Here is a 14,449-nt window from a genome sequence, read left to right on the forward strand (position 1 = left end):
GGCCAACACCTCCAGCAGTAATACCAATTATTGGAATCTTGACCTGAAAATTTGACACAATACATAAGTCAAAACACACAAATATATGGGGCAAAAGAAAGGATTCTTGGCTGTGACCTCAGCAAAATGTGCAACTCAAAATGTGGAAAGGATATTTGGTGTAGTTAGTTTGTAGGCACATCAAGCAAAATTGCCGAGCAAATAATAGTATAGTATATACGAACCTCGGTAGATAGTTGGAATGATCGTACAGCTTCCTGCCTATCCGCGGCAAGTGTATTTCCATCAATTCGGACAAAAGTAATCACTTTCTCGCATATAAACTCCTGATAATTCAGAACAAAACAAGACTAAATTGAGGAATTGATTGGACAGAAACATTAATAGCAATGGCCACCAACCATTAACATGATAATCCATAATGTAATACCAACAGAAATAAGACACAGAGTTCATGCGAGTAATCAGACAACGGTAATGAAATACTCTTACTATCATATTCCACCACTTTATCCTTTCAACTTCAAATAACTAAACACACACTACCTTTTGAATGACTGGTCACAATGGCCCTAGATTGGAGCAGTAAACCCAAGTAACCCCACTTGAGCAACTTTAATCACTAAGTTTGCAACACCATCTGATTCTCCAATGAGTGGATGAATGGAGAGCCATTCCCGAAACCCGGCTAGCTTTGCAATACCTCATTCTTGGTAGGAAAGTTGCCCTGATCTGCAGCAACCCTCACTATCTGAAAGCAATAGCGTAAAAGAAAAATGAGTATAGGCAGATAAATAATAACACTAGCTGCACGAATTTTTTCTCGAAATGGCTTCTCCACCAAACCATCAAGGGGCATGAAATAAAAGAAAACACATGACCCTTTGGTTGCATGCACATATTCGAATGCAGAAAATATTCAAATTACCATTTGGCTCATCCAAATTTTCTGAAGATGCATTCTTAGTGGCACTTCTTCCCACCCTGACAGCAGCTATTGCTGAAGCTATATCTGATTTCTTCGGTACTACTTGTATGATCTGGGGCGTTTGGGTGGTAGCTGAACCAGGACATGTTCCTTCAAGCGTCTTATCTACAATTAAGTGTGCAATTAAAAAAAAAAAAGAGATTTGAACAAGAATAACCAAGGGTACAAAAGTATTACAAAGTCCCAACCGTGTTAAAACAGCAGAAACACCTTGGTCGCTAGAACAACATGTAAGTTCACTTTAAACCTACATGGAGTTCAAAGAGAGGACATATACATCTTAAAGATTATATAAAGAACAAGAGCACACTGTAACCGTTTGCTTCAGTAACATGTTCAACTCCTCCAAACGAGTGCCCTTAAGATCCTGCAGCCCAGTCCCATGGAGTATCTCAAAACTTTCCTTTGTCACAGTAAATTGTTGTAGAAAAACTGATGCTAATAAAAGGTGCAAGCACAATTGCAAAATGTATAGGTAAATATATAGATGCGGGTTGACAGTAAGTTTAATTTCTCCAGAAGAAGAAATAACATCTGAAATAGTCAACCACAAGGCTTTTCAGGACAAAATGGAAAGGCCTTTTAGGCCATCGCCAAGAAGCATGAAATTCTGATCACGTTTAACCATGTGGCAGCTCAAAGAGGATAATTTTCAATAAATCAATATAATGATATGATCTTCAATATTACCTGAAAAGTTTTCCCTTGAACACCATGGATATATTTGACATCACAGTAAGCTTTGGCAAAGTCATACTTGTCTTTTCCCAGCAAACCAGGCCAATGAAAAAGAAAGAAACAAAAAAAAGCAAGATGTAAAGTAACCAATAAACCGAGAGAGAAGCAAGCCGGTTGAAAAATATGCGCTTGACCTTTGTTGCAATGTCAAGAACAGTTTTTATCTGTAACTACACAAGATTTAATTAGCATATGGTAAAAGCTCCCTGCAAGTATGGTATACTTAACTAATTACCATGATTATTCACAAAAAAGCAATCTAGGAGACTAAATTTGAATGAAAGCAGTATTCCTCGTATTACAATTTTTGTTCATGCTAGCATCTTTAAGCTCCCAGTCCATAGAATTGATGACAAAAATATGCAGAAACAAGCAAAGAATTTTTTTTTTCCCTTACATTAAATGTATAACACCCAAATTACCATCCAAAACCAAAGACCTCAAAAGATAGAAAATTCATAAATTATTAATTCTAATTTCCAGCGTAGAGAGGCTAGCGTTATATGGTACAGGCAACAATAATAAGACACTCCAAAATCTTGGAGCACCTTATACGACCAATTTCTCATTAAACCAGGTGTTATGAGAGTCCTCGTAACCATTGATATTTGGCATGATAAGAAACATGCTTTACCTCTCTAGGTTCTGATGATTTCTTGGTACATCGTACGTGGTGGGATTCATCAACAACTAAGAGAGCCCATTCTCATTCCAGCATGCTCTTATGCAACCGGTGGAGCATTGTGTAAAAAATAACCACAACTCTGGGCCATCTCTTTAAATTGGCAGGATTGTTTTCATGACCAAATACTGGAGTCACAAGACCATGTGAGAATCCATTCATGTTTTAGAAGTAAATCTATAATATATACACATATAAATTAAACAAAAGTAAATTGGGAACAGCAAAAGTATATACCTAGATGGATGTCAGCTGGCAAGCAAAACGGAAGCCATCGCTCTAGTTCTTCTGCCCAAGAGTAATGCAGAATGGCAGGGCAAACAACAAGTATGGAACCTTCATGCATGAAACAGCTTGCAATACAGCAATAGCAATAACAATTGCCTGGGTGGAAAATTGTTAGCATATTAAATTTCATTTACTCACGGCAACATTAGGGGGAAAGAGGAGGAAAAACAAAAAATTAGAGTGCAGGAGATACACTTGTTTGTGTATAATACAAAGTTCTTTCTGTGTGTGTTTGTGCAGTCACTGATGTGCACGGTTGTGAAAAAGCTAAATTATATTGCAGATGTTATCAAAAGCAGCGTTCTAGCACTCACACTCAATAAAACTAAACTGCACTGTCTCAGTGCTGATTCAATGCACCCAAAAGGAAGAATGCAGTTAAAACCTAGCACCATGAATAAAAATTAAAAGGCATTTACGATCACTTAATAAAAAAACTACCTGGAGTGTCTTTCCAAGGCCCATTTCGTCTGCAATAAGACATTGTCCACCTGTTTGCAAACCAAATCTAACACCCTCATGTTGGAAAGGCAAAAGTGCATCTAACAACTTCTTCGGTAGCTTCCCAATGAACTCATCAACCATTCATCCGACAAGTGTTCTGGCCTGCATGGTATCCATTTTCCCGCAACAAAAGAATGTGAAAGTCTCTCTACAACATTAAGAGTGCCCCAAGGTATCTCTTCGGTGTCAATGCTCTTGCTGCTTCTTAGACATTTCAAGACCGCACTGTAATCACTCAGCTTATAAACACGGGCATTTTCACCACCATGATTTTGCATGTAATGGGATGGCATGGCCTAAGACAATTCCATAACACGACAATTTAAACACAAAATCCTCACTAACGATTTCAATACGTTTGAATATTATGATTTTCTTATTAAAGTAGCTTTGCAAGTACTGAATACCGATAGTAATAGTTATATATGAAAGAAACAAAACTCAATGCACTAAAAAATTTAGCCTTTTTCTTAACGAAACCACTGAAAATCAGAAAAACCTTTATTCAATTTCCTTTCTCTATGTTCATTTCTGCCCTTTTTTCGCCACCCAAACAAATACCTTTCGAAGCCTAGAAATAAGCTATTTTCGAAACCAAACTACCAAAATTCATAAAACCCAGAATTCAATTTCCTTTCTTTCCTATTTGTTCAACCATTTTTTTCTCACCGCACAAAATTAAAACAACAAAAACCCACTTAAACTACTTACATTAGCAAAGCAATCACTTAGTCTCCTTAAGCACTCCTCCTGCCCCGGAAATGCAAACCCATTTACGGCAACTGGGGTGGCGGAGAAGGAGTCCGGGGAGAAGATTTCGAGTCTGACCCGGAACCTCGCTGGAAATTGGATATCCGGAACCGGTTTGACCCGGGAAATTTCGGGTCTCGGATCGGGGATGCAATGCGTGGAGCTTGGGGTCAGGTCGGGAGAAATCTTTCGGCACCTGAAGAGTGACCATGGGTTTTGTTGCTGTTGTTGAAGATTGGAGGATTCGGATTCGATCAGCGCTTTGCGTTTCGCCAGTGCTGCTAATCGATTCGCTTCGGCTCGTCTTCTTTGTTCTTCTGTGATCTCCGTTTTTGGGAATTAGGGTTTTGAGATTGGGGGAGAATTCCAATTTTTGAAAGGGCGGGAATGGGGAACCCCACAGAGAGAGAGATGAGGAAGGAGAGAATTGGAACAAAATTCAACGCGTGTCTGCACGTGACATAACCCGTTAAAAAACCGGGCAAAACGGGTTGTTTCTTTTGTGTTTGGATTGTTTTGGACGCGACCCGTTTTTTTAACGAGTTGACATAAATATGACCAATTAAGGTAATTGGTAAAAAATCAAAACACAAACGCGACGTGCAAATTTAACAGTTCAACATAACACAATACAACACAACTCGAGTCACCAGTGAAAACAAAAAGTCTGTTTTTTTTTTTTTGGTTGATGAAACAAAAAATGTTTTAGTAGAGTGCATTTTACTAACTGCTTGAAAAGTTGGCTAATAAGTCGATATTCGATTTAACCATTATAAACGAACCTGTTTAACATGAATATTAAGTTTTTTCCTTCGTGTTATCGGGTCGTACATAATTGATGAAGTACGCTAAAATTACCATTCCCATTAAATGGAATAAGGACAGCTACCTGCATGGAATGCTGATAAGCAAAACTTCAAGAACATTACTGCATCTTCAAGTGATTTCCACACTTTTTTTTTCGTCGTCCACGCCCCAAGGTCCATTTTTAGTATTCGAATTGAAGAAATCAAAAGACATAAATAAATAAGGATGTCCAGAAGAAAAAAAAGAATGCGGGAAAATCATGTTTCCGAATATAATATGAAAAATTATGAAGTAAAAAGAGGACCATAGAATTGAAAATGGAAGAATATTGCTAGTTTAGGTTTATGTGCATGTGCCTGTGGTGTTGTATTTTGGGGAAAATCCTTTGCTTCTTCCTGCATATATTCATGCAAACTGCAAAGCATATATTTCCCTTTGCTTCGCTTTGCTTCCATGTTTCTCGCTGTTCATGACCAAAATTCTGATATAAGCAATAGCAGCTTTGCTTCTATTTTTCTTGGCAGCCAAACAGTAATCTGCTTGAAAACCAGGAAGTTTGAGAGCAAAGAATCGGCAACAGAGGTTTCTGAAGAAAGAAAGCCGACGCCCCAACAAACGGAATCTCTGTAGGTACTAATTTGCAAACTATTCTACTATTTTTTCCTTATATGTATGTAGTTAGAATTGAATATTTTGTCCAAAACAGAATGTTACGTTATCGAAAACTGAATGTTATGTTCAATTCTGTGGCTTGAGTTACAAGAAAACTCGAAAAACTCCCACTGATTTATTTTTGTACATAGCAAGGGGAAATGAGTCATTATTCTGATGCACAAGATATCGAGTCTGCAACTGCGGTTGCAGCAGCTGCCTTTTCCATTCACTCGAATGAAGAAGCTAAATTACAGTATCAAAAAAGGACGAGGGAAAGCATTCCGATCTCAAGGACCAAGAGATGAAGATAAGAATGATAGAGATAACAAGATCAAGCAAACAAGATCAAGCAAAATCGTACTTTGTGATTACAAAGTCAAGGGTCTATTGTATAGGCACTCATTGTTGTATAGCCTAGCTTTTATTACATGTAGTTGGGAGTTTCTTGTACCATTTCTAAAAGATACAGATAAACAAATTATTTCTCCATTATAGGTGAAGTTTCAATGAAAGATCAAAGAGCACAGGAGAGTGCTTTTCCATCTAGGTACCCGAATCGTGCATCCTCTTCAAGACCTTCGACTCCTGCAAATGGATACCAAAACCAAAAGTGAAGTTCAGGCAGAAGCAATGCTGCGTACACAAAAGCAGATACTTGGGAGAGAGCTCAGACGAAAAAGATTCGGAGGTGGTAAAAATTAAATGCTTCATGGGGAAATGATCTCCGCACACCCCTGTTCTCCTTTTACACGTCCTTCGTATTTATGTCTCTTGATTCTCTTTTGAATAAATCAAAGGCCAGAAATAAGTACAACTGGGGTGTGCCGAGGGGAAAAAGCGTGTGCCGAAGTCACTGTACAATTTAGTCGTTGCTTATAGAAGATGAATTCAGTTTCTTCCTTTTGAAATGGTAAATTATACTATTCAGGTATGAGAAAGTGAAGGCTACAATTGTTGCTTGGGAAAATGAGAAGAAAATGAAAGCAAAAGCTAAGATGGAGAGGAGAAAAGTACGTTGCAACAATTGTTGTTTTTTTAATTCAAAGTTTGCGAATGCCAATGAAGAAGACAGCCGAAATAGTGTGTTGAAATTGCAGAGTGAAATTGAGCAGAGAAGAGCAAGAAACATGCAGCATTACCAAATTAAGCAAGCAAGAATTGACCAGATAGCAGGAGGAGCAAGGGCACAAGGGGAAGAGAAACGAAGAAATGAAGAGTCGAAAGTCAAACAAAAGGCGAAAAGGATTAGATCAACAGGCAAGGCTCCTACTGCATGTTTCTGCTTCACTTGTTACTAGAAAGTGAATCGGTCACTCGATCTTCTGCTGATTAAAATCTGTATATGTCAACCGCATTACGGGTACCTAACAGTATATCGATCCTAACTTATTTTAATTTGTACATGATGTATAACAATTAATTGTGCGTTGAATCTGCTAATCCAATAAAACTATATATTTGGCTCTTTCGATTCAAAGACGTTGCACAACAGATATTTTTTGCAGGCACAAGGAATTAGATACCAGTTCAACCCTAAAGCTGCTACTTCATCTAAAATTCTCAAACACTACAAAAATACATTGTTATAATTTTGCCTCTATAGGCCGAAACCATGAAAACTGTTGAAATGGACAACTTCAGGGGGAAAGAATGAGGTCCAAATTTTTTATTTGGATCGATGCGACTCACGCAACATGTAGGTAAACGCTTCCCTCATTTTGAGGGCGAGGGCACAATAGCTGGACCATTATGCTGGACTAAATTACCCTAAACCATGAACTTTGAAATTACCTCCGCCACAAGATAGCTGCATCCGCCAAAAACGACGTTGTTTCCAACAGCTAGCTCCTCATCACATCATGCCCTCATAATTTGGACTGTTATTTTGGGTTCTCCTAATATGTTCATCAAGTTATAAATATGCATCTCATATTGCAGCAAAAGTTAATTATTGGCAATCCTGTCTGGAAATCTTTTCGAACAGTTTCATATGACACAACATTAGCTTCAATCAGTCTGTCTGTGCATCACATGCTCCTGTCTCTTCACTTCGAGCATTGTTTTTAACTTAAGCCAGATTGATCAAGAGGCTGGAAGCCAACCAATTTCGAGCTTTCAAGTTTTCGCCACCCTAACTAGCATCGTCGCTTCATGTAAGTCTCTCTCATGGTTAAGCATGCATGACTAGTTTTAAGTGGACCTGAATGTGAAATCACCATCACAAGGCAAGCTCCAAAGGCTATTACAAGTGCTGCCTGCTAATAGAGCTTAATGATTCAGAAAATCCAAGAGAAGAAAGATAAACTGTTCCTGGAGATGGAGCGAAGTGGCCCTAGCTGCCATAGTTATGTTAGACAAAAAACAAAATGTGGCCCTATTTATCAAGCTAATCACTCACCTAGGCTACTCTAGCTTGCAGAGAGTCAGAAACCAGACCATCAATGAGATGGAGAGAAAATGAAAGACGGTTGTCCAAATTCGATCAGTTCTGATGGTCCTAAATCCGATCCACATACACATAGATTAAATGTAGTTTAGAATATCGCCTTCTCAAAAAAAAAAAAATTCAGTTCTCATGAAATAGGTCAAACCTGAATAAAATCATGTGCAAGGCTCTTATATTTCAGCACACAACTCTGAAAAAACATGCACCGGATACTTCAGCCTGGCTAGCTCTTTTTTTTTTTTTTTTTTTTTCTTTTTAAAAACTTATGTGTTGAGTTGAATTGATACCGTATGTGATGAGTGTTACTCAATTAGTCTACTACAACCAGAGTCTGATCGGGTTGAGGAGAGATGGCGGCTTCCATGACAAGGTCTGGGCAAATTTCCCCGTCATTGTCCAGGAAGGACTTGATCAACTCGTTGGAAAAGTCATTCAACACCGTCACCCCATACTCTTGTTGTGTAGCACAGAATGGCGGCTTAAGGTTATGTTTCAGATTCCAAACCACCAAGTGTGGCACCACTTTGGCGTACCCTTTCTCTTTGTACTTGCTCCGGATTTCCTCGTAATCACTCTCCCAGCGCCAGAAGCCGTCCTTATCAAAGCCAAAGTCGTAGTCTCCGCTGATCACAAACACCCTCTTGATCATCTGCTCCGTCTTCAAATTCTCGTTCACAGCCACTTCCAGAATCAAATCAAACACCTTTCTGAAATCAACACAGCAGTCCTCGCAGTCCATCCTCCTCAAAAAGGCGTACCTGGACTTGAGATCATCAAGTCCTTGTGTCGAATGGAACTTCAGGTTTGGACTGAAATTGATCACCTTTCCTTTCCAGGCATTCTCTTCGTTCAGTTCAGACAGCAACAGCCCCATACCCACCGAAACATCCTGATCAAGTCTATACATGCATTTGGAGATGTTGCACACAACCAATGAGTTGTTCAGTATCTTCATCTTCTTCCTCTTGCCTTGCACACTCTTCATGCTCTCCACCATTGCCTTCCACTGAAGCTGAGCCACTCGCCCAACCTCCCCGTCGTCCACATATTCTATGATCTGGTGCGGAAGCAGAGCACCGGCGTCAATCTTTGACTGGCCGGATTTCACCTCCTCGAAATACTTGCTTGCGAAACAAGGCTCTTCGTCAAACTCCATATCATAACCCCACTTGGAAGCATCTGAAACGTCGGAAGCCTTCCTTAACGGCACCAGAACCTCCTTCCTCAGCCGTTCCTTAAGGTTCTGGTATTCGGGGTACAATTCTCGCGAGTAAACCTCCTTTGCGACGCTCTCGCAGAGGAAAGTGGCGCGGTCTTCACAGAAAGTCGCAGCCTTAGTGATCTCCAACCGGTCACCATCACGGCGGTCCATCCCCTCCTTCAGAATTCGAATGTCCCGCTTGATGCAGTGGGCGAAAAGAGCCGAAACCCGGTCGTGTAAAAACCGGTAATCCGGGTCGCTCCGGTACCTCTCAAGAGCTATCTTGTCATCCCCTGCGAACATTCTCTCTTCAATGTCCCGGTCATCATCATCATCATAATTCCTGACGTCCTGGCGGGAAAGTATCCGGTGGAGAACTCGAACAAGGTCTCCCATGCCGCCGAAGGAACCGGCGATGGGAACCAGGTTGGAGGCAAGGGTCTTGGGGTGGTTGTGGTGGAGCCAATACGCCGCCGCGTCAAACCCCCGTTCGTCGTCTTTGCCCGTGCCATTGGACCTATCGAGGAGGTTGCACATGAGCTTGAGGGTGGTTAGGGGATTGTGGGACCAAGCCAAGGGTAGTAGAGATTTTTCATTGTAACCGTCACACGGGGTGGTATACCACGTGTAGCTACATAAATGGTGTGATATGTGTGTTAAAAAGTTAATAACTTAAAAAATAAAATTTTCCACCACTTACATAAAAACAAGTGTTGTCACACCCATGTTCTCGTTACACGAGATGATACACCACGTGTCCCCATATAAATGTGGGATACGTGTCTTTGTAAAGCTTCCATGCTTGGATTTTAAATTTTTTACTGGTTTGTGAGAAATGAATGGAAAAAAGAATTGAGGGGAAAGCCTTTATTTTTTTGGATTTTATCCTCTGTGAAACATAGGGTTTAGACCTCAGATTTTCTTAATGGAATTGAAGTATGCTCTTGATATAATCATTCTTAATTTGTTAAGGAAACAGTTCTCACAATTACTATTAGTAGATGTAACAGGTGACACAACAACAATAAGAATAAAATGTTCCTGCTTATCGACATCTGTTTCATATAAGTCATGAAAAACGTCACTAAACTCCGACATCATTGTCTCAATCTCGAACCTCCATTGGCCTTCTATTGCTGGTTTTTTTTTTTTTGTATCCCTTTCAGATTTGAGTCACATTTTTGTTGCATTGCTATCTTAATTTCGTTTATTATTCACTTGGCTCTAGCTGTGTTGTTACCTGCAAATTTCACTATCATGTTCTTTTATTTAACTGCTGAGAAAGGATTAGTAAAATAAAATCATTATCAATTTATCAAACAGTGTTTTTAGAACTTATGGTATGGAAAATGGTATATGGAATGTGTACAAAAGTCACAAAATAAAAATAATTGCGGGAGTTACTTAGGAGTTTTATTTTGAGTAATGTTACACTCACCACATATTTGTATCATCTCTCTAATAGAGGTAGAGCCCACCAACACATATGAGTATCATCTCTCTAATATTTGTAGAGTTATTACAGAGGAAAATCTAAATCTTGAGGCCCAAGTTGAGTGAAATGTGGACTTTGAAGAGCCTCTTGAAGCAGCTCATGATCGTCCCACGAATCCTTATATGTTTCTAAGTCGGTCTCAGCATTTCTTATTGTCGAAAGGCAAATCTTTTTCCTCCATTCTTCCAAACGTGGGAACCCTATGTGATCCCCATATCTATCACAATACTGCAACAACAAGCGAAACAAAAAACGTAAAGACCTTAGAATATAAGCTACAATGGCTTTACGAGTCACTTGATCAGTAAATGTGATGCATGTAATTGTGTTGCACGAAAGTTTACCTCGAAGTCGCCGATCTCGTGGGTGTTATGCTTTGGAATGCCAGCAATTTCCCTTGAGTGGTAGAACTCCTTGATGGAATGCATCATGTCATCCCTTGATGGCAATGTTGTTTTGCCAGAAAGTAGTTGAGCTATCCATTTTGCTTGTGACTCAAAGAAAGGGAACCCTATGATCTAGATCAGATTTATCGATTGATAAATATCATTTTTCACAGAGATCTACTAAATTAATTACGGATTAGGATCGTTTCCGGATCATATCTATCTGGATCCTCGCCATTCGTAGTACATCGTGCGGCCAACATAAGTTCATTTATTTTTTTCAAATTTGCACCAGAGAACTCTCTCCCGTTCCACAGTTCCACTCGTCTTTCTCCTTCTCCTCTCCTCCCGTTCCACAGTTCTTTGGGATCAATCCATTCTGAAACACTGAAACCAAATCAGATTGCAGAGACGGGTTTACTAGTCGACCATGGAAGCCATGAAAAGCACCATAAGTGATGGATTCGCCGGCGCAGAGAGAAGAGACTAGGACGAGCACCGCTCTGTCAAGACGGAAGCTGCGTCAGTCACGGAGACTCAGAGAAGAGAGAAAGAAGAGGATCAGGAGGAGCCTAGAAACAGTATCCGGAGACGATCCAAATTCTTAAATTAGAATGAATAACTCTAATTATGCTCCAAAGTGCTCTATGTTTTGAATTTTTTGTTGTTAAATTTTAATAATTGTATTATCTTTAACCAAGAATCTATACCTCAAAGCACACTAAAACTGGACGACCCAAAACCCCAACATGGCTGCTCCCTCTTTGTGAGAGTCGTATGAAGAACGTTTATCGTTCACAGCCTATTCTTGTTTTGTAAAAAACTGTTTCCACGACATAAACCATAATCTTTCAATCACAAAAAAAAAAAAACAACATTTTTTATTGCACCTTGGCTCACCCTCCCTATACCCCAAAGCATACTATACATTGTAAATTTAGAAATGTTTTAGTTACCTTTGTTGCAATGCCCATAAAGGATAAAGAGGGTGCAAGTGATGGAGGGAAGGTGTGCACATACAGAGGGCCCACTCTGTTATCATCTATAGTAACTATTCCTTTGGTGTCAAGAAAGGGGAATGTGTATGAATACCTGCACACATTCCACTTGGAACAATTAATATACACTATTTCAAAGGGAATGCAACTGGGTGTGGATCCATAATTTGAATGTGGGGACCCACACAAAATTTTCAGTCAAAATCAAAAGACTATGGTTAACCAATCACTTTCCAAAGCAAGTCCATCGTTTGATAGAAAGAAGGGATGTCATGTGCCGGTATTTGAAGTCAATCATGTTACATAATAGTGTGTGATTGACTTATAACTTATCACTTTGTCATAATGAAATTTCCGTTCTACTGATGATATTGAATTGAAAATTTACCCAGTACAGTATATGATAGTGTCTGCAATGACCCAAGAACCGTCCACAAATAATACATTCCCATCTTCTTGGAGTGACTCTATCTGCATTTGGTTGCATTTAAATGTCACATAAAAGAAATCTGTACTAAAACAGAGCTTTATATATTGTTTATAATCTAATCTTAGACACCAAACGTGATGTTTGATTATAAAAGCTAATTTATTGTACCTGGGGACGAAGGTGCAAGTTTTCGTGTTTGGAAATTACTTTGGACAAGCCCTCAGATATGTCAAGAGATTTGGCACTGAGATAGATTGCCTTGGCCACATCCACTAGTTCCATTGATATATCTTGTCCACTTACTGAATTTCCAACCACCACCACAACCTGCAAATGAGCAAAAGGATCATTTCATCTCTTTTGTGCTAGAAACTTTCGTTGATCTATATAAACTTATGGTAGACAACTATGATTCTCCAAACGCTCATAAGCTATCAGGAAATGAGCCAACACTATATATCTAAGCTAACAATTTCGCAATTAACTATATATTGCCTTGCCTCATTACGAAATGGCTCCGGAACCCTGTAGATGTGACTATGCATTTGCTTCCTCTTCCATGCATCCATTCCTAAACATGACCAAATTGAACCCACCGCAATTAAAAAGAAAAAAAAATGGAAATAGAGAAAAGAAAAAAAAAACAAAATTGAAACCACATATAATTATGATTAAAAACGTGATTAGTATTCATTTTATTTTTTAAAATTGTTATGTGACAAAGTTGAAATATATGTCAGTGTATGATTGGTCAAAAATAATATCACGATGGAATTCTTGTTAGACATGAGCTAGCATGAAAGTAAGGAAATTAATAAAGTAGTAAATACCTTTAATGGACGGCAACCTTGGCTTAGAGTAATGGCCGGAGGCCACAACCACCGCATCAAACACCTCCTCCACGAAAATCTCGGTCTTCTTCTCCACACTCCTCACAACCCATTTCAAATCTTTGCAACCAACTGCATGATCTCCATCCAACATCCCCACATATGAAACCCTCGTATTGAACCTTATCAACTCCCTCAACCCAAACCAATCACAAAAATCCTTGAGGTACAAAAGAAGCTCCGTATGGCCAGGAAACCTCCTCATGTCCCTACCTTTCTTGACTGCAAATGGAAAGTCAGTGAACCCCGCGATCTCTCTTGGTAACATGAGCCTCAAAGACGTGTAAAGACTACTATGCACCTTCAGGGTAGGTGCCCTTCCTAAGGGATCCTCTCCCTCCACATTTGGGTCGTACAGCCACTGCCCTCCCACATCATGGTTTTGTTCCAACACCACCACCCTGTGACCTTCGTTCCTCAGCTCCCTTGCAGCTACAAGCCCTGAGGGTCCAGCTCCAATCACGCATACATTTTTGGATTGGTAAGTTTCAGAAGCCATGGTCGGTCTAGGGTTTAGGCTTGTGGATTTTTATTTTTCTCTTCTGGGTGTGGGAAATTTGGGAAAAGGTACTCATCGATACTTTTTATAGGGATTCTAGGGATCTCGTGATCGTGACCGTTTATTATACATTATGCAATTAGTTTTTGTTAGGTACTATTTATATTTAATTTTGAAATGATTTATAACCGAACGATGTACAATAAACAGTCACGATCACGAAATCTCTAAGATCACGGGAAAAGGATCATAGGGATAAGTCATAGTTAATTTTAAATTTTAAGTTTGTTGTTGTTGATGGGTATATATATTAACATTTGTTTACACACTTTGTATGTATGAACACATTTTTAGAAAATGCGAAGGAGAGAGGGAGAGAGAGAAATCGTGGGGGGAGTTAGAGGTTTTTTTTTGGTTTTTTTTCCTTAAATATTGGAGGTATTTTAACATCACCTGTAGGTGAGGCTTGAATAAAAAATAGTAAAATTTGAACCTGTGAAATTATATTATTACCTATAACTTTTTTTTTTTTGTGATAGAAGATTAACTTGTCTTTTTATGTTCTTTTGAATAACAAAAAATATTTTATATATATATCTGTGTGTGTGTGTGTGTCTATATATATATAGAGTTAATTTTCTTCACGCAAACTGATGGAAACAAAATTGATAATAATATTGTTGGGAGGCAAGT

The 14,449-nt window shown here is 39.1% G+C and overlaps 3 protein-coding genes across 9 annotated transcripts in view; 1 reads left to right on the forward strand and 2 right to left on the reverse strand.

Moving 5' to 3' along the window:
- The window catches only part of LOC126598704 (cysteine-rich receptor-like protein kinase 10), a 43,500-nt gene that overhangs the window by 18,826 nt on the left and 10,225 nt on the right, over positions 1-14,449 (reverse strand). The window lies entirely within an intron of this gene.
- Positions 1-14,449, forward strand: part of LOC126598703 (uncharacterized) — a 97,973-nt gene that overhangs the window by 6,402 nt on the left and 77,122 nt on the right. The window lies entirely within an intron of this gene.
- On the reverse strand, positions 10,414-13,798 carry LOC126598706 (flavin-containing monooxygenase FMO GS-OX-like 9). 2 transcript variants are annotated; one of them, XM_050265069.1, is made up of 7 exons: positions 13,198-13,798; positions 12,868-12,938; positions 12,536-12,694; positions 12,326-12,408; positions 11,896-12,031; positions 10,898-11,071; positions 10,414-10,781 (listed from the first exon to the last, which is right to left on the reverse strand). In XM_050265069.1, the coding sequence occupies exons 1-7, from the start codon at positions 13,754-13,756 to the stop codon at positions 10,578-10,580; spliced, it is 1,386 nt and encodes a 461-aa protein (XP_050121026.1). In that variant the 5' UTR covers positions 13,757-13,798; the 3' UTR covers positions 10,414-10,577. The 2 variants fall into 2 exon arrangements, with proteins under 2 accessions (XP_050121026.1, XP_050121028.1); XM_050265071.1 differs by lacking the exon at positions 10,898-11,071.

This window comes from Malus sylvestris, chromosome 14, assembly GCF_916048215.2.
Source record: "Malus sylvestris chromosome 14, drMalSylv7.2, whole genome shotgun sequence".
In the NCBI taxonomy this organism is placed as follows: domain Eukaryota; kingdom Viridiplantae; phylum Streptophyta; class Magnoliopsida; order Rosales; family Rosaceae; genus Malus; species Malus sylvestris.